The sequence below is a fragment of the Mustelus asterias genome, chromosome 17 (genome assembly GCF_964213995.1).
Source record: "Mustelus asterias chromosome 17, sMusAst1.hap1.1, whole genome shotgun sequence".
In the NCBI taxonomy this organism is placed as follows: domain Eukaryota; kingdom Metazoa; phylum Chordata; class Chondrichthyes; order Carcharhiniformes; family Triakidae; genus Mustelus; species Mustelus asterias.
The window spans coordinates 3,972,745-3,993,774 of record NC_135817.1 but is presented as its reverse complement, the minus strand read 5'-3'; the positions used below and the strand labels follow the sequence as shown (position 1 = coordinate 3,993,774).

General features: G+C 46.1%; 1 protein-coding gene across 1 annotated transcript in view; it reads left to right on the top strand.

The window, feature by feature from the left end:
- Positions 1-6,228: 6,228 nt before the first annotated feature.
- serpine3 (serpin peptidase inhibitor, clade E (nexin, plasminogen activator inhibitor type 1), member 3) overlaps positions 6,229-21,030 on the top strand; it is a 29,048-nt gene continuing 14,246 nt past the window's right edge. Inside the window, exons 1-3 of the mRNA XM_078232171.1 lie at positions 6,229-6,487; positions 14,965-15,198; positions 19,324-19,521. Coding sequence (XP_078088297.1) covers positions 6,229-6,487; positions 14,965-15,198; positions 19,324-19,521 — 691 coding nt within the window. The remainder of the gene's footprint in view (positions 6,488-14,964; positions 15,199-19,323; positions 19,522-21,030) is intronic.

Below are 21,030 nucleotides of genomic sequence, written 5' to 3'. Positions count from 1 at the left end.
TTTGTTCAAACATTAATTTTGGTAATATCAATATGACAAACGAAGACATCACTCAGTAGAGCACTTATCTCCTCCACCCTGTGTTAACACTATTACAATTATGCAGTGCTCCCTTGAGGCTTTTGTCTGCCTGGTTGAGGTTCTGGAACTACAAAACTGAAAAAAAAAATTTTTTAATACAAGTTCCATCTCACCAAGGAGACTTCAGGCAAATCCATATCCAACAACTTGCTCTGAAAACTCTGCTCACATGTTGACAGCTGTGACAAATTCCAGCACAGCGCTGAGACATTCCACAACATTCTAAATCAAATAACCCACAACATTGCAAAAAGTCACTTTGCCCAACGTCAAAGAACAAAGAAAATTACAGCACAGGAACAGGCCCTTCGGCCCTCCAAGCCTGCACTGACCATGCTGCCTGACTTAACTAAAACCCCTATCCTTCCGGGGACCATATCCCTCTATTCCCATCTCATTCATGTACTTGTCAAGACGCCCCTTAAAAATCACTACCGTATCCGCTTCCACTTCCTCCCCCAGCAACGAGTTCCAGGCACCCACCACTCTCTGTGTAAAAAATCTGCCTTGTACATCTCTTTTAAAACTTGCCCCTCGCACCTTAAACCTATGCCCCCCAGTAATTGACTCTTCCACCCTGGGAAAAAGCTTCTGACTATCCACTCTGTCCATGCCCCACATAATCTTGTAGACTTCTATCAGGTCGCCCCTCAACCTCCGTCATTCCAGTGAGAACAAATCAAGTTTCTCCAACCTCTCCTCATAGCTAATGCCCTCCATACCAGGCAACATCCTGGTAAATCTTTTCTGTACCCTCTCCAAAGCCTCCACATCCTTCTGGTAATGTGGAGACCAGAATTGAACACTACATTCCAAGTGCGGCCTCACTAAGGTTCTATAAAGCGTCAACATGACTTGCCAATTTTTAAACTCAACACCCCGGCCGATGAAGGCAAGCATGCCGTATGTCTTCTTGACTACCTTCTCCACCTGCATTGCCACTTTCAGTGACCTGTGTACCTGTACACCCAGATCCCTTTGCCTATCAATACTCCTAAGGGTTCTGCCATCTACTGGGACCTGGGTTCAATTCCCAGCTTTGGTCACTGTGTGTGTGGAGTTTGCACGTTCTCCCCGTGTCTGCGTGGGTTTCCTCCGGGTGCTCCCGTTTCCTCCCACAGTCTGAAAGACGTGCTGGTTAGGTGCATCGACTCGAACAGGTGCCAGAGTGGGGCAGCTAGGGGATTTTCACAGTAACTTCATTGTACTGTTAATGTAAGCCTACTTGTGACACTAATAAATAAACTTTAAACTTCTTAAATAAATAAACAAACTTTAAACATTTGGTGATCTTGCGAATATCCTGATGAGTGACCTGTCTCTTTCCGCAATGATGCTCAAGTTCTGTACTACCGGCTATTTACATCCAGCATCTCTTCCATGCATCTGTGCCGCGTGACTCAATGACTCCACCTAGAAGCGAATTCCACATTCCCAAACAAGTTTCTTCCAAAACTCTGTATCGGACTGATTAGTGACTACCGTACAGTTAGGGCCGTTAGTTTTGGACTCCCCATAAGCAGAGCGACGTTCTCTATAATCAACTCTATCAAGCCTCTTCATTATTTTAGAGACCTCTATCAGGTCACCCCTCAGCTTTCAAGTTTGCATGAGGCTTAATAACTAATGTATCCGCTGGATCGAATGGGCTGTTTGTGCTCTAAAGCTAGGAACAGAGGAAAAGCATTGGGCCCTTCAGCTGTTCCGCTATTCACTGAAACAGCAGTTGATCAACAACCCAATTCCATATAAGACCATAAGACATAGGAGCAGAATTAGGCCACTCGGCCCATCGAGTCTGCTCCGCCATTCAATCATGGCTGATATTTTTCTCATCCCCATTCCCATATACATTCGGTGTCTTTTGTTATTGCAATGGAGAGGGATAGGGCCGTACGGCAGGGTAAGGTTTATAATTGGGGGAGAAGTAATTATGATGCGATTAGGCAAGAATTAGGGGGCATAAGATGGGAACAGAAACTGTCAGGGAAAGGAACTAATGAAAAGTGGAACTTTTTCAAGGAACAAATACTGGGTGTCCTTGATAGGTATGTCCCTGTCAGGCAGGGAGGAAATGGCCGAGTGAGGGAACCATGGTTCACAAAAGAGGTGGAATATCTTGCAAAAAGGAAGAGGGAAGCTTATGTAGGGATGAGGAAACAAGGTTCAGATGGCTCGATTGAGGGTTACAAGTTAGCAAGGAATGAACTGAAAAAGGGGCTTAGGAGAGCTAGGAGGGGACATGAGAAGTCCTTGGCGGGTCGGATCAAGGAAAACCCCAAGGCTTTTTACTCTTATGTGAGGAATAAAAGAATGACCAGGGTGAGGTTAGGGCCGGTCAAGGACAGTAGTGGGAACTTGTGTATGGAGTCAGTAGAGATAGGAGAGGTGATGAATGATTAAGTCCAAAGATGTGCGGGTTAGGTTGATTGGCCAGGTTAAAAATTGCCCCTTAGAGTCCTGGGATATATAGGTTAGAGGGATTAGCGGGTAAATGTGTGGGGGTAGGGCCTGGGTGGGATTGTGGTCGGTGCAGACTCGATGGGCCGAATGGCCTCCTTCTGCACTGTAGGGTTTCTATGATTTCTATGAATACTTTTCTTCAGTGTTCACCAAGGAGAGGGGTCATGTTTTTGAGGAAGAGAAGGTGATACAGGCTAATAGGCTGAAGGAAGTAGATGTTCGGAGGGAGGATGTACTAGCAGTTTTGAATAAACTGAAGGTTGATAACTCCCCTGGGCCTGATGAAATGTATCCTAGGATTCTTTGGGAGGCAAGGGTTGAGATTGCAGAGCCTTTGGCTTTGATCTTTGGGTCCTCACTGTCCACAGGGATGGTGCCAGAGGACTGGAGAGTAGCGAATGTTGTTCCTCTGTTTAAGAAAGGGAATAGAAATGACCCTGGTAATTATAGGCCGGTTAGTCTTACTTCGGTGGTTGGTAAGTTGATGGAAAAGGTCCTTAGGGATGGGATATACGACCATTTAGAAAGATGCGGATTAATCCGGGATAGTCAGCACAGATTCGTGAAGGGCAAGTCGTGCCTCACAAATTTGATAGAATTTTTTGAGGAGGTAGCTAAGTGTGTTGATGAAGGTAGGGCAGTTGATGTCATATACATGGATTTGAGTAAGGTGTTTGATAAGGTCCCCCATGGTCAGCTTATGATGAAAGTAAGGAGGTGTGGGATAGAGGGAAAGTTGGCCGATCGGATCGAAGACAGAGGGTGATGGTGGATGGAAAATTTTCGGACTGGAGGCAGGTTGCTAGCGGAGTGCCACAGGGATCAGTGCTTGGTCCTCTGCTATTTGTGATTTTTATTAATGACTTAGAGGAGGGGGCTGAAGGGTGGATCCGTAAATTTGCTGATGACGCCAAGATTGGTGGAGTAGTGGATGAGGTGGAGGGCTGTTGTAGACTGCAAAGAGACATAGATAGGATGCAAAGCTGGACTGAAAAATGGCAGATGGAGTTTAACCCTGATAAATGTGAGGTGATTCATTTTGGTAGGTCTAATTTAAATGTGGATTACAGGGTCAAAGGTAGGGTTCTGAAGACTGTGGAGGAACAGAGAGATCTTGGGGTCCATATCCACAGATCTCTGAAGGTTGCCACTCAAGTGGATAGAGCTGTGAAGAAGGCCTATAGTGTGTTAGCTTTTATTAACAGGGGGTTGGAGTTTAAGAGCCATGGGGTTACGCTGCAACTGTACAGGACCTTGGTGAGACCACATTTGGAATATTGTGTGCAGTTCTGGTCACCTCACTATAAGAAGGATGTGGAAGCGCTGGAAAGAGTGCAGAGGAGATTTACCAGGATGCTGCCTGGTTTGGAGGGTAGGTCTTATGAGGAAAGGTTGAGGGAGCTAGGGCTGTTCTCTCTGGAGCGGAGGAGGTTGAGGGGAGACTTAATAGAGGTTTATAAAATGATGAAGGGGATAGATAGAGTGAACGTTCAAAGACTATTTCCTCGGGTGGATGGAGCTATTACAAGGGGGCTTAACTATAGGGTTCATGGTGGGAGATATAGGAAGGATATCAGAGGTAGGTTCTTTACGCAGAGAGTGGTTGGGGTGTGGAATGGACTGCCTGCAGTGATAGTGGAGTCAGACACTTTAGGAACATTTAAGCGGTTATTGGATAGGCACATGGAGCACACCAGGATGATAGGGAGTGGGATAGCTTGATCTTGGTTTCAGATAAAGCTCGGCACAGCATCGTGGGCCGAAGGGCCTGTTCTGTGCTGTACTGTTCTATGTTTATACATTGCTTTCACAAAAATCTATTAATTCTCAGTTTAAATTTAATTGCTGTTGCACCAATTATTGTTCAGAGAAAGCGGTCCAAATTTTGACTATCCTCTGCCTATACAAGTGTTTCCTAATTTCACTCAGGGGGACTAGCTAGGGTAAATGCATGGGGTTACGGGGATAGGGCCAAGGTGGGATTGTGGTCGGTGCAGGCTCGATGGGCCGAATGGCTTCCTTCCGCACTGGAGGGTTTCTATGAATTTATTCTATGATTTTACTCCTGAATTTGGCTCTAATTTCTCAAGCTGTAAATAGTTTCTCTCTACCCTATTTGGTGCTCTTAATATCTTGAATATTTTTGATTAAATCATCCCTTAAATTTCCAAGTAATTTACCCTCGAATCCAATTGCAGTGAAGCTCCTTTCCCGTCTCCAGTTTGAGTTGTGGGTATTGGTCATTACGAGAGTAGACTTGCCCGTGGTTCTGGAACCGGGCTGACTATTGCTGTCTGTGGAACACTACTCAGCACACGAGCCTCTTTACTTCCTATATTATAACAGTGACTGCCCTTCCACATTGACCTGAAAGCCCTTTGGGGCAAAGGTAAAAAGAATCACAGCATCATTACGTTGTAGAAGGAGGCTATTCAGCCCATCATGTCTGCACTAGCTCTCCAAATAAGTATCATGGTTTAGTGCCATTCCCCCGCACATTGTTCCTATTCAAGTGATCATCTAATGCTCCTCTTGAATGCCTCGATTGAACCTGCCTCCACCACCACACTCCCGGCAGTGCATTCCAGACCCCAGACACATTTACAAATCACTTCTTGATGGCACAGTGGTTAGCACTGCTGCTACACAGGGACCTGGGTTCGATTCCCGGCTTGGGTCACTGTCTGTGTGGAGTTTGCACGTTCTCCCCGAGTCTATGTGGGTTTCCTCCAGGTGCTCCGGTTTCCTCCCACAGTCTGAAAGACGTGCTGGTTAGGGTGCATTGACCCGAACAGGCGCCGAAGTGTGGCGACTCGGGGAATTTCACAGTAACTTCATTGCAGGGTTAATGTAAGCCTCACGGTAGCACAGTAGCACGGTAGCACAGTAGCACGGTAGCACAGTGGTTAGCACTGCTGCTTCACAGCTCCAGGGTCCCGGGTTCGATTCCCGGCTCGGGTCACTGTCTGTGTGGAGTTTGCACATTCTCCTCGTGTTTGCGTGGGTTTCCTCCGGGTGCTCCGGTTTCCTCCCACAGTCCAAAGATGTGCGGGTTAGGTTGATTGGCCAGGTTAAAAATTGCCCCTTAGAGTCCTGAGATGCGTAGGTTAGAGGGATTAGCGGGTAAAATATGTGGGGGTAGGGCCTGGGTGGGATTGTGGTCGGTGCAGACTCGATGGGCCGAATGGCCTCCTTCTGCACTGTAGGGTTTCTATGATTCTATGATTCTTTCTATGATTCTCACATTTGACGAATAAGCAAGCTTTGTGATTTGCAAAATCCGTGCCCTCTCATTCTTGATCCTTTTACAAGTGGGAACAGTTTCTCCCCATCTACTCCGTCCAGCCCCCTCATGATTCTGAGCATCTCTCTCAGATCTCCTCTTGGCCGCTTTCTCTACAGTCCTAACCTCTCCAACCTCCCCTCAAACCTGATGTTTCTCATCCCTGGAACCATTCCTGTAAACCTCTTCTGCACTCTCTCCAATATAAATGCAAGTTAATTTGTTTTAAACTAATGACTACATCAACTAACACGGGTCTTGCTGAAACTGTATGTGGAGGAGGAACAGTTGTCTTTGCAATTGCTGTAGCTCACATCCTTCTTTGTTCTGTCCCATTTGCCTATATTTATAGATCATCCGTCCTGGCAGATTCAAATCTCAGGGTAAGCTGCTGCATCATGATGGGTTCCCTCTCAGTCCCCAATCTATTACTGCACTTGCTATTCGTCATGAGGAGGACCTGTGCTTTGCAGGACAGCATCAGACAACTCAACACCGAATTTGCGCAAACCCTTTACCAAAAATTGACAGAGGGTGAAGAGTACCGCAATATTGTCATATCCCCAGTGGGTGTCACTGTTGCACTAGAACTGCTACAGCTGGGAGCCAAAGGAAACACCTTCACACAACTGGAGAATGTATTAGGATATACTGTTCACGGTACAGGTGAATCTTCCTCGTTATACATTATAGTCACTGATTTTTTTTTAAAGTATGCAAAAAGGTATTGTTTCTGTCGGTTGGATCAGTGCAATCCAAATTGGGGCAGCACAGTGGTTAACACCGTTGCCTCAGCGCCAGGGACCTGGGTTCGATTCCCGGCTTGGGTCACTGTCTGTGCAGAGTCTGCCCGTTTCTGTGTGGGTTTCCTTTGGGTGCTCCTGTTTCCTCCCACAGTCCGAAATGCTCCCTCAGTGTACCCGAACAGGCACCGGAAGGTGGCGACTCGGGGATTTTCGCAGTAACTCCATTGCAGTGTGAATGTAAGCCGACTTGTGATACCAATAAATAAACTGAACTAACAATCAAATTGGCCAAAACAGCAAGATAGATTAGGGAATTTTAAATGCAAATTATAGCAACTTCACAACAACCTTAAATTTTAAGGTTGTCAACAAACCTTAAGTTTTCGCGATTTTAAACCCTGGGTTTAAAAATCGTTTTGCCTGAAATTGGCTATGCAAAGTAAAGAGTAAAGTTTATTTATTAGTCACAAGTAAGGCTTACATTAACACTGCAATGAAGTTACTGTGAAATTCCCCCAGTCGCCACATTCTGGCGCTTGTTCAGGTCAATGCGCCCTAACCAGCACATCTTTCAGACTGTGGGAGGAAACCGGAGCACCCGGAGGAAACCCACGCAGACACGGGGAGAATGTGCAAACTCCACACAGACAGTGACCCAAGCCGGGAATCGAACCCGGGTCCCTGGCGCTGTGAGGCGGAGATGCCGGCGTTGGACTGGGGTAAACACAGTAAGAAGTTTAACAACACCAGGTTAAAGTCCAACAGGTTTATTTGGTAGCAAAAGCCACACAAGCTTTCGGAGCTCTTAGCCCCTTCTTCAGGTGAGTGGGAATTCTGTTCACAAACAGAGCTTATAAAGACACAGACTCAATTTACATGAATAATGGTTGGAATGCAAATACTTACAACTAATCAAGTCTTTAAGAGACGAAACAATGTGAGTGGAGAGAGCATCAAGACAGGCTAAAAAGATGTGTATTGTCTCCAGACAAGACAGCCAGTGAAACTCTGCAGGTCCACGCAACTGTGGGAGTTACAAATAGTGTGACATGAACCCAATATCCCGGTTGAGGCCGTCCTCGTGTGTGCGGAACTTGGCTATCAGTTTCTGCTCAGCGACTCTGCGCTGTCGTGTGTCGTTGTGAGGCAGCAGTGCTAACCACTGTGCCGCCCCAGCAACGATGAGAATGGAGTGTGTTCACCAATTGCAGGTGTTCGATGAGGCTCCACAAATGGAATTTGATTCATCAGACACCAAGACAGACGCTTTTAAAGTGATTACATTTTTAAAATTATTCACTTCAGGAACAGAGTTGCGTACATCAATGAAACTAGTAAAACTTTACTCAGGAAAAATACTTTCAGATAAACACCTCGTCAGCTGCAATAATAAAACGATGCCAGATTAGCACTTAATTACACATGATTTTTTAAATGCAAAAGGAAAAACAAACAAGAATGTTTTATTGCGCTGACCAATTGGATTGCACTGGTTCATCACCCAGTGAGTGTTAAGATTGAACTTGAACTGTATCTAATCAATTTCAAGTGGAACTCGCACCCAATATCCCGCTGGAAAGTGGTCTCCTCCCAAATAGAACCTACAAGGATTGATTTCCAGAAATCTATGTTCCACTTGAAAACCAGTCAGCCTCTTCACACCCTGGAGTCCCTCATCCCTGGTGATATTCCAGTAAATCCCCTCTGCAATGCTCTGTAGTGCTCAGCTGTAGAGATGGTGTTTGAGGCCTCTTCCCCTGGAAGGATTGAGTGAACTGCTCCCAGTTCAGTTGCTATGGAGAAATACGGGAGGAACTTGTGGTCATCAGCCTTGACAGCTTCTTTTGGAAGAAATATACAAAATGTAAAACAGCAGATTGTTTAACGGCACAGTGGTTAGCACTGCTGCTTCACAGCGCCAGGCACCCGGGTTCGATTCCCGGCTTGGGTCACTGTCTGTGTGGAGTTTGCACGTTCTCCCCATGTCTGCGTGAGTTTCCTCCACGTGCTCTGGTTTCCTCCCACAAAAGTAAAGTAGTTTATTTATTAGTCACAAGTAGGCTTACATTAACACTGCAATGAAGTTGCTGTGAAATTCCCCTAGTCGCCACACTCCGGCGCCTGTTCGGGTACACTGAGGGAGAATTTAGCATGGCCAATGCACGTAACCAGCACGTCTTTCAGACTGTGGGAGGAAACTGGAGCACCTGGAGGAAACCCACGCAGACACGGGGAGAACGACAGTCCAAAGATGTGCGGGTTAGGTGGATTGGCCATGGTAAATTAACCCTAGTGTCAGGGGGATTAGAAGGGCAAGTGTGTGGGGTTGCGGGAATAGGGCCTGGGTGGGATTGTGGAGGGTGCAGACTCGATGGGCCAAAGGGCCTCCTCCTGCACTGTAGGGATTCTATGACCAGAGTACAACTCCCAGATATGTCAGCATATTGGAGCAATGGGAGGGAACGTGGCAGAAGATGTATCAAGTGTTGTTGGATTGGTGCTAGGGGTCAGGTAGGCAAGCAAAATGAAAACCTTAGATTCATTCAATGCTCAGTTGGTAATGCAACGGGGAAACGTGGGTCCAGGGAGGGAATTTCAGAGCTCGAGAGCTGAAGGTATGGCCGGCAGCAGTGCTGAATGAGTTTGCACAGATAGACAGAGGGGCCATGGAAGAATTTCAAAACAAGGCTGAAAATTTTAATATCGAGGAGCCAATGTAAAAGAAAAGTTTATTTATTAGTCACAAGTAAGGTTTACATTAACACTGCAATGAAGTTACTGTGAAAATCCCCGAGTTGCCACACTCCAGCACTTGTTTGGGTAACACTGAGGGAGAATTTAGCACGGCCAGTGCACCTAACCAGCATGTCTTTCGGACTGTGGGAGGAAACCGGAGCACCCGGAGGAAACCCACACAGACACGGGAAGAACGTGCAGACTCCACACAGACAGTGACCCAAGCCGGGAATCGAACCCGGGTCCCTGGTGCTGTGAGGCAGCAGTGCTAACCCACTGTGCCACCGTGCTGCCCTAACCAGCCAGCATTAGATGTTGGGCAAGCGGTGTAATAATGTAAAGACGGTGCAGTGTGGGGAGAGGTGGTAGTGAGGTGGGGCTGCATATCATCACCTTACATGTGAATACCAGCACTGTTTTCAGGCGATGTCACTGAGCGTCAGCATGTGGGTTAGCAAGCACAAGAATGAAGGTGAATAGGACTTGATGAGAGTTAAATCACGGCAGCAGAATTTTGGATGGCCTCATTCTTTGGGAGGCAGAACATGCAGCTCGAGGGGTTTCAGCAGCAAATGAGCTAAGACAGAGCAGAGTTGGGCGATATTATGGTGACGGAATTAGGCTATCAGTGATGACGTTGGAATGAGGTCAGAATTATCTCAGGGTCAAATATGACAGCAAAGTTGAGAGTGGACTAATCCAACTAATCGGACAGTTTCCAGAGCAAGGGACGCAGTCAGTGTCGAGGGAACGGAATCTGTGACAGGGAACAAATGTTAGAAATGGGTTCACTGCAACCTTCCACTTTAGACCTAATTTGTATGCTAATTGTTTAATAGCACGCACCGGGATATATAAAGGGGCTACAGGTGGCACTGCCGGGTGCATATATGCGGAATTGTAAAAGAATGAAGTGAGTTTGTGAAGAAGCTGGACTTGCGTCATCTTTTATTACTGGACTGCATATGGGTGGCACGGTGGCGCAGTGGTTAGCACCGCTGCCTCTCAGTGCCAGGGACCCGGGTTCGATTCCCGGCTCGGGTCACTGTCTGTGTGGAGTTTGCACGTTCTCCCCGTGTCTGCGTGGGTTTCCTCTGGGTGCTCCGGTTTCCTCCCAAAGTCCGAAAGATGTGCTGATTAGATATATTGGCCCTGCTAAATTCTCCCTCAGTATTACCCGAACAGGCGCCGGAGTGTGGTGACTAGGGGATTTTCACAGTGACTTCATTACAGTGTTAATGTAAGCCTACTTGTGACACTAATAAATAAACTTTATCTTGCATGCGAAAACTAACACTGCTTTCAGACGATGTCACTGAGCATCAGCATCTGGGTATGAGGTGGCAGGGTGTCAAGGATAGGTCACTGGGGAATATCAGTGAGGGAGTGGGAAGAGAAGCCATTGGAAGTGACTTTGTGGTTGCGGATAAGAATGGAAGCGGAGGAGAGTAGTCTAAACCAAGCGGGGTGACAGTGGGAAAGTGCTGGAGGAGGGTGGAGTGGTCAACAGTGTCAAAGGCTGCAGACCGGTCGAGAAGAACGAGGAGTGAAAGTTTGTCCAAGTCAAGTTGAATGTCATTTGTGACTTAAATAAGAGACGTCTCGACTGTGGCAGGGGTGGGATAACCAAACGGAGAGATGCAAAGGTGGCATAGATTTTGGGAGGTAACAACATTTACAAAGGCGTTAGAGAGAAAACAGAAGATGGTGGCAGTCTGTAAGAACCGAGGTGGGAGATAAGGCTTGGATTTTTGAGGAGAGGTTCAGTTGTAAGCAGGATCTCAGAACATTAGAATCATAGAATCCTACAGAGCAGAAGGAGGCCATTCGGCCCAGAGTCTGCACTGACCACAATACCACCCAGGCCCTATCCCCATGCATTTTACCCTAGCTAGTCCCCATGACACGAAGGGGCAATTTCGCACGGCCAATCTACCTAACCCGCACATCTTTGGGAGGAAACCGGAGCACCCGGAGGAAACCCACGCAGACACGGGGAGAAGGTGCAAACTCCACGCAGACAGTGACCCAAGCCGGGAATCTAACCCGGGTCCCTGGCGCTGTGAGGCAGCAGTGCTAACCACTGTGCCACCCTGAACCTCTGGATTGTTCCCAGTTCCACACTCGTTAAAAGGATGGAGCAGGTGAATGCGTGGCTGGAGAGGTGATACAAGAGAAGAGGGAGGGCTTTAGATTCCTGGGGCAAATTCACCCAAAGGTAGGGGAGTCTAAAACTAGAGGGCATAGGTTTAAGGTGAGAGGGGAGAGATACAAAAGGACCCAGAGGGGTAATCCTTTCACACAGAGGGTGGTGAGTGTCTGGAACAAGCTGCCAGATGTAGTAGTAGAGGCGGGTACAATTTTGTCCTTTAAAAAGCATTTAGACTGTTACATGGGTAAGATGGGTATAGAGGGATTTGGGCCAAGTGCAGGCAATTGGGACTAGCTTAGGGGTTTAAAAAAAGGGGCGGCATGGACAAGTCGGGCCGAAGGGCCTGTTTCCATGCTGTAAACCTCTGACTAAATGGGACCTGTATATGTGTTGGATGAGCTGAACCTCAACTGGGCTGGGATTGATATCTTCAAGGGTAGACTTGCGAGAACAGGTGGGGAAGGGTTTGAATAGCTCAGTAGGAGGATTTTTTAAAACTAATTCATTGGACACGCAGTTGCTGACTGGCCAGCATTTATTGCCCATCCCTAGTTGCCCCTTGGAGGGCAGTTGAGAGTCGACCACATTTCTGTGGCTCCAAAGTCACATGGAGGCCAGACGCGGTAAGGAGGCAGATTTCCTTCCCTAAAGGACGTTAGTGAACCAGATGGGTTGACAATGGTTTCACGGTCATCAGTAGACTCTTAATTCCAGATATTTTTTATTGAATTCAAATTCCACCATCTGGTATGGTGGGATTCGAACCCGGGTCCCCCAGAACATGAGTTTCTGGATTAATAGTCTGGTGATAATACAACTGGGCCATCGGGATGGAAACCTTCGATTTGATTTGTCTCACGTATTGGCATACGGTGAAATGTATTGTTTCTTGCATGTTATACAGGTAAAACATACCGTTCATGGGAGAGAAGGAAAACAGTGTTGCAGTTACAGATAGGGTGTAGAGAAAGATCAGCTTGATATATAATAGGTCCATTCAAAAGTCTGACCGCAGCAGGGAAGAAGCTATTCTTGAGTCAGTTGGTACGTGACCTCAGACTTTTGTATCTTATTCCCGACGGAAAAAGGTGGGAGAGAGAATGTCCAGGGTGCGTGGGGTCCTTAATTATGCTGGCTGCTTTGCCGAGGCAGCGGGAAGTGTAGACAGAGTCAATGGATTCAGAGGAGAGAGAAACAAAGCTGGGAAGATAGTAAATGAGGAAGTGATTGCGGGAGGGGGAAGGAACAAAGGCTGGAAAATAGATTACAAGAGATCTCAGCACCATTTAATAGTATACACTTCAATACCAGGGGTCTAGCAAATAAGGCAGGTGAGCGGAGGGTACAGATAGACACTAAGTGAGAGAGTATGGCTATTACGGAAACACGTCTTCAAGAGGCTAGAATGGCAGCTTCACACTCCTGCTTAAAGAGTTTTTGCAGACAGGGATAGAGTGAGGAATAAAAAATAGATTGGATTCGATATTAGATAAAGAATCAATCACAGCTGTGGGGAGGGATAATCAAATGAGGCCATTTAAAGTTAAAATTTATTTATTAGTCACAATTAAGGCTTAAATTAATGAGGTTACTGTGAAATTCCCCTAGTCGCCACAGTCCGGCGCCTGTTCAGGTCAATGCATTAACCAGCACGTCTTTCAGAATGTGGGAGGAAACCGGAGCACCCGGAGGAAACCCACGGAGACACGGGGAGAATGTGCGAACTCCACACAGACAGTGACCCAAGCCGGAAATTGAACCCAGGTTCCTGGCGCTGTGAGGCAGCAGTGCTAACCACTGTGCTACCGTACCGCCCGCACGGTATTTGAACTGAAATGAGGAGCAAAAAGTGGCAGTCGCATTGCTGGGAGTTAACGATACACCCCAAATAGTCAAAGGGTGATAGAAGAGCAAACATATAAGCAAATTTCAACTACCCTAATGATAGCTGGGTTAAAATCAGTGTAATAGGGATGGAGGATGTAAAGTACTTTTTTAAAAAATCATTCAGGAAAACTTTTTTTTTGGCGAGCACATAGAATCATAGAATCATAGAATCATAGAAACCCTACAGTACAGAAAGAGGCCATTCGGCCCATCGAGTCTGCACCGACCACAATCCCACCCAGGCCCTACCCCCATATCCCTACATAGTGCAAAGGGGCAGTTCTGGACTGACTTTTAGGGAATGAAACCAGGCAGGTGGTAGGGGCATCAGAGAGGGGAGCATTTTGGTGGTGGTGATCATATATCAGTACTTGTGGGAGATAAAATAGAAGATTAAAAGTGCTGAATTAAGGAGCAGCCAGTCATAATGTAATTTGGCAGAAGTAGATTGGAAACACCCAGTTGAAGGTAAATCAGTGTCAGAGACACTCAAGGAGGAACAAAAGAGGGTTCAGATCAAATATACTCCCACAAAAAATGGCCCAAATCTAGAGCCCACTTGGATGTTGAGGAGCACATACAGTAGGATGGAGCAAATAAAATGGGAGCTTACGTCAAATAACAAGATCTCAATAACGCAGAAAGCACAGGGGTAAAATTGGAAAGGAAATTAGGAAGGCAAAAAAATATATATATTGGTAAGTATAATCAAGAAAAAAAAATTGATAAATACACCAGGAGTTGAAAGGACAACTAAGGAAAGAGTAGGATACATTAGAGACCAAAAGGGCAATCCAATGCGCATGCAGGTGAAAGATGTGGGCATGATTCTTAATGAACACTTTACATTTGTCTTCACAAAGGAAGACATTGTAATTGAGGAAGATAAATGTGAAATATTGGATGTGATAAACATTGTGCGAGAGGAGATATTAAGGGTTCTACATCCTTTAAAGTAAATAAATTACCAGGCCCTGCTGAAATACATCCCAGGCTGTTAAGAGAATATAGGGAGAATGTGGCAGGAACTAAGGTCAATACTGTCTTCATAATTGTAAACACTTCCCCTGGAGAACAATGTGAAGTCATCAAAGGATTCAGGTGCTAATTAACGATCTGACAGGCGGAACAATCCTTCCATGGCAGTAACCAGGCACATGCTTGTCAACAGCATGGTTAAGTCCCATATGGTGGGTGTGTTTGCTGGGCTCCCACCATCCGTATGAAGAGGGGAGGGGTGGGGGCCACCCAGATACATCAGTCCCGGGTATCTCACTGGATTCGGAGCTCGAGCTTCAGTCCCCAATCAGTGGTATTGTCTTGGGGCAAGGTTTAAACCCTGCACTGACTCAGGGGCAGGGATTATACCAAACCAAAGACACACTCATTATCTCAGCAACAGAAGCACATCCTAAGAGGCAGAGCTCTTGACTGGTATAAATAGTGGTCTGTTTCAAGCTGTGAAAATCTGATAAAACTACTATTGAAACCAATTTAACAAAGTATAACATTTTTAACATTCACCATCGTCAGAGAGTTCTCTCCCATAGTAGTTTCTGGATGTATTTGCTGCAAGTACTAACTCTATAATCAGCCTATATATATATGTTTTGCAGACTCAGGAGTAAGACATTTCTTGCGCAGTATGTATGGGGAGTTGACCAACTCCACCCATACTCCAGCGGTTCAGCTGGTCTGTGGCCTCTTCGTGGAATCCAGCGTCCAGCTTTCTCCACACTTCTCAGAGGACACGGCGGTCTGGCTAAACGGGAGCCTCCAAAGGGTGAACTTCAGCAATCCGAATGAAACAGCAACACTGATAAACAAGTGGGTCAGCACCAAGAGTCGAGGTAACCTGCACTAACCTGGGCTTCAGTGTATTTTCATCTGCATTGCAGGCGGTTACAAATTAAAGGATTTAACCGTCTGATTAAGGGACGGATAGCATCACAAGTAGGGTGCTCGTTGACAAACTCTAGTTCCTGGAAAGAAGACTTGTATTTGAACTGTGTCCTTTATGACCTCAGGACATCCCAAAGCGTTACAGCCAATTAAGTACTTTTTGCAAAGTGCAGTCCTGAAAACCAATAGCAGCTAATTCGCAGAGTGCAAGATTCCATAAACAGCAATGGAAAAAAATGTCCAGATAACCTATGTTTTTTCAAGTTTTTGGTTGGAGGTATGAATGTTGGCTAGAAAACCAGGAAGAGCTCACCTGGTCTTCCCCAGAATACCATCATGGGATCTTTTATGTCTGCCCGAGGGGATAGGTGGGGTCTTTGAGTTTAAAGCCTTATCTGAAACATAGCATCTCTTGACAATGCAGCACTCCCTCAGCATTGCACTGGGAGGAGTGATGTGGAGATGCCGGCGTTGGACTGGGGTAAACACAGTAAGAAGTTTAACAACACCTTTTGCTACCAAATAAACCTGTTGGACTTTAACCTGGTGTTGTTAAACTTCTTACTGGGAGGAGTCAACCAAGATTGTGTGCTCAAGTCTCTGGAGCCTTTCCCTGGTCCGGTTGGCAGCGGCACAGAACCAGGTTTCAACCCATTAACCAGTCCAGGAGCTGAATCAGCCAGAGCAGGAGGTGGGGCAGAGGTCCAAGAAACAGGCCCAGCTGGAGGCAGGGTCGATGGCCAGCTCTGGCTTGACGACGGTAGCACCAGGCAGAATGGAAGCAGTTCAGAGAAGACGAATAACTATAATGGGTGGGTTGTCTTATGAGGAAAGGTGGGACAGGCTAGCCTTGTATCTGTTGGAAAAGGCAACTTGATCAAGAAGGATATTGACGGGTGGATGTGGAGAGGATGTTTCCTCTTGTGGGAGAATCTAGAACTAGGGGTCACCGATTAAAAAAAGGGCTCGCTCATTCATAATGGAGGCGGCAAATATTTTTATCTGAGGTGGATGAGTCTTTGGAACTTGTCCTGAAAAGGCAGATGAAAGCCAAGACTCGAAATATTAAAGTGTTGGGATTTTAACCTGGTGTTGAGAGACTTCTTACTGTGCCCATTCCAGTCCCAACGCCGGCATCTCCACATTATAAATATTTTTAATGCAGAGGTGAATAGATTCTGGGCAAGCAAGGGGTGATAGGCTATCAGGAATAGGCAGGATGCAGATACTATTAGATCAGCCATGATCTTATTAAATGGCAGAGCAGGCTCTTGGGGCAGAATGCCCTCCCACAGCTCCTTGCTCGTTCAAATTGCCTGTTATATTTTAGGACACCAGGTCTTAAATGACACTGCACTGCAGCAGAATGGGATGTTTGTACCGCAACGAATTTCCAACTGAACAATAAGGTTTGAATTGATTGATTGGAAACTCTGGTGCAGTTTGAAAATCTAATTGATTAAATATCTGGCCTTTAAAAGGCCAGCTTGTAGCAATGAAAATGACCACGATCCTATTGAATTGGTTCACTCATATCCTTGAGGGACACAATTATCGTCACATCATTTGTATCAAACTGCTACAAACCTGGCTACAGGGGTTCCAGAGGCAGCCCACTACAGCCTGCTCAAGGCAAACAACGATGCGCAATAAACAGCAGCCTTGCCATGGGAATATGATGAAAAGGCTCAGGGGCACAGTGGTTAGCACTGCTGCCTCACAGCACCAAGGACCCGGGTTCGATTCCCGGCTTGCGTCACTGTCTGCACATTTTCCCCATGTCTGCGTGGGTTTCCCCCAGGTGCTCCGGTTTCCTCCCACAGTCCAAAAGACGTGCTGGTTCGGTGCATTGGCCATGCTAAATTCTCCCTCAGTGTACCCGAACAGGCGCCAGAGTGTGGCGACTAGGGGATTTTCACAGTAACTTCATTACAGTGTTAATGAAGCCTACTTGTGACACTAATAAATAAATTTCAAAAGTATTCAATGCCTTTGTAACCTTTGCAGACTTTTCCCGGCATATTTTTTTAAACTCTGCTCTAAAAGTCTTCATTATACATTGCGTATTATTTTCATGCAATGTGGAGCTACAATATGTTGAGTCATCATTCATTAGACAGAATGCACCTTCAAGCCCCAAATCTGAAGTGTTCCTGGAGTCTGCTGCATGGTAATGTGGAGGTGGAAAACATGAGTCCAGATGCTGGCCAGGAGAAAGGAACACTGACCCAGGCACTGAGAGGGGAAGGAGAGAGGTTTACAGCATGGAAACAGGCTCTTCGGCCCAACGTGCCCATGCCGCCCCTTTTTTTTTAAAGCCACTACCCAGGGCTGTGCAGACTTGGGGTCATTCTGTCAGCTTCAGTTAAAGCCACTTCTTGGCTCAGAGTGAAATTAGAGGAATTCATATCAAGGAAATTGATTTCAAATTCTTGATGGTCCCCAATGACAAAAAGATCAGGGGGACATAAATAAAAATATAATTCGCTAATGAAGCAGGGTGGAGATGAGAATCATCTTTTATGCAGCAAGTTGTGATGATCTGGTCTCCTGGCAAATATTTCTCCCTCAACCAACATCACAAACTGATGTTCTGACCATCTTAAAGTTTATTTATTTCTTAGTCACAAGTAGGCTTACATTCACACTGCAATGAAGTTACTGTAAAAATCCCCCAGCCGCCACACTCCGGTGCCTGTTTGGGTACACTGAGGGAGAATTTAGCATGGCCAATGCACCTAACCTGCACATCTTTGGACTGTGGGAGCAAACCAGAGCACCCGGAGGAAACCCACGCAGACACAGGGAGAACGTGCAAACTCCACACAGACAGTGACCCAAGCCGGGAATCGAACCATCTATCTCATGGCTGTTTGTGGGACCTTGCTGTGCAAGAATTGAGAGCCTTGTTCCTGACATTGTAACAATGCCTCCATTTCAAGTGTATCCCATTGGCTTTTAAATGTTATGAAAGGTGCTACATAAATACAAGTCTGCTTCTTTTCATTGACTAGTCCCCAAGATGCACATGGTCGAGTAGCAAATTCCTAATGGACATGTAAAAACACATTCAAGCTTGTCTAATGGCATAAAAAGTAAAATATTAAGACCTTCAGATTACTCAGCGTGTTCTCCTATAAGGGATTATGCCTTTTAAAAACATGTTTTCCCTATTCAATATGTAAATACGGGGTACATTAAACATTTAGGGATGTTATTGCATTAGAGAGTACAATGAAGTATTATACACTTTAGTAATCTGCTTCCAATTAAAGCAGCAAGCCAATTTTGTCGATGTAATTCAATGGGTTTTGCAGCTTTTTCTTGGAGGAGGTCCCCGAATTGAAAGTTTGAGGATAAGGGAAGAGTGTGAAAAAGGATCAGGAGTCAGTGAAAATTCAACCTCCAGAACAACTGCACAACTTCCAGAGTTGGAGATAAAGGAGGAGCTTGCAATGAACCACACATCAGCCTAGGAAAGCCCATTTGTTTCATTAGAAAGTGAACCAGTTGGATAAACCTGCTTATAACAGTATCATTAACACTCGAGTTGGCCAAGGTAGCCACAGCTGGTAAATACTATACATATTTGCAGATATTTTCAAATCATAATCATGACTGAATTCAAAATCCTTATGCTGTTATGGTAAAAATCATATTGCTCCAATGCTGTGTTCGTAGAATCCCTACAGTGCAGAAGGAAGCCATTCGGCCCATCGAGTCTGCACTGACCACAATCCCACCAAGCCCCTATTCCCGTAACCCCACATATTTACCCTGCCAATCCCCCGACACTAAGGGTCAATTTAGCATGGCCAATCAACCCAACCTACACATCTTTGGAGTGTGGGAGGAAACCGGAGCACCCGGAGGAAACCCACGCAGACATGGGGAGAACGTGCAAACTCCACACACAGACAGTGATCCAAGGCTGGAATTGAACCTGGGTCCCTGGCGCTGTGAGGCAGCAGTGCTAACCACTGTGCCACCGTGGCCGCCCAAAAAGTCTTCAAAGTGCTTGGGAGCTACAATAATCTGTCATACCGTAACACTGTCACTTATTGCTCTTACAGGTGAAATTAAAGATTTTATGTCACGGCCCACGGCAAGTCCATCGCTCACACAGATTGCGGTTATCAGCACTATGTATTTTAATAGCACGTGGCAGAATCCCTTCGCACTCTCAGAGACCCAACACCTCTCATTTACCAAAGCAGATGGTTCTGTCATTAAAGTGCCCATGATGTATCAAACATCCGCAGTAAACTATGGTGAGTATCACACCGTTACTGGTAGTGGAGTGGTTATCTGGCTGCATTAGTAATCCCGCCACTGCAGTTTGGGATTGGGAATGCCAACAGGAAAATAAAAGCTGGCATCGATAAAAGTGTTCAGGAAGATGTTTGTAAAAATCAGAATCCTGCAATGCAGAAGGATGGGCCATTCAGCCCATCGAGTCTGCACTAACCACAATCCCACCCAGGCCCTATCCACATAACCCCATGCATTTACCCTAGCTAGTCCCCCTGACACTAAGGGGCAATTTAGCACGGCCAATCCACCTAACCCGCATGTCTTTGGACTGCAGGAGGAAACAGTAGCACCCGGAGGAAACCCACGCAGACACGGGGAGAACGTGCAGACTCCACACAGACGGTGACCCAAGCCGGGATTTGAACCCAGGTCCCTGGCGCTGTGAGGCAGCAGTGCTAACCACCGTGCCACCATGCTGCCCTGGTTCACTAAGATCCAGCTGGATCACTAAGATTCTTTAGGAAGGAAGCCTGCTGTCCTTTCGCCTATATGTGCCTTCAGTTCCCCATCTATGTGGTTGATTCTCAATTCCCCTCTGAACTTAGCTTGGCAAGCCATTGAGTTGAATCACTATCTCCTTGGGGCAATGGGTAACAAATGCCAGCCTTGCCATTGACACCCAAATCCTGAGAATGAATGTTAAAAAATGCACTTTCGATGCAAAAAGTACCAATTTGGACTTCGAATGGGCAGAATCCTGTTTGCCTATTTGAAAAGGTAAAGGAAAATTTGAATGCTAATAAGACCATCAGACATAAGAGCAGAATTAGGCCACTCAGACCATCGAAACATTGTTACTTAGTGGACATCATTCAATGTTCAAATTCATAAACTTCCACTGACTATACCTGGTGCTTGCTCACCTACAAGAGATTAGACCATAAGACATAGGAGCAGAATTAGGCCACTCGGCCCATCGAGTCTGCTCCGCCATTCAATCATGGCTGATATTTTTCTCATCTCCATTCTCCTGCCCTTCCCCATAACTCCTGATCCCCTTATTAATCAAGAACCTATCTATCTCTGTCTTAAAGACACTCAATGACCTGGCTTCCACAGCCTTCTGCGGCAAAGAGTTCCACAGATTCACTACTCTCCAGCTGAAGAAATTCCTCCTTTGTTTTAAAGGATCATCCCTCTGGTCTGAGGTTGTGTCCTCAGGTTCTAGTATTTCATACTAGTGGAAATATCCTCTACGTCCGCTCTATCCAGGCCTCACAGTATCCTGTAAGTTTCAATAAGATCCCCTCCCCCATCCTTCTAAACTCCGAGTACAGACCCAGAGTCCTCAACCGTTCCTCATACAACAAGCTCTTCATTCTATACATGATGGTGCCTTAGATTTAAAAACATATGCAAGCAAGTTTTGTCCCCAGTTGGAGCTCTTGACCTTGCTGTGCCACTAGGGTGGGATTGTCGGTGGACTAGTAATCTAGAGACCCAGAGTAATGCATTGGCGACCCAGG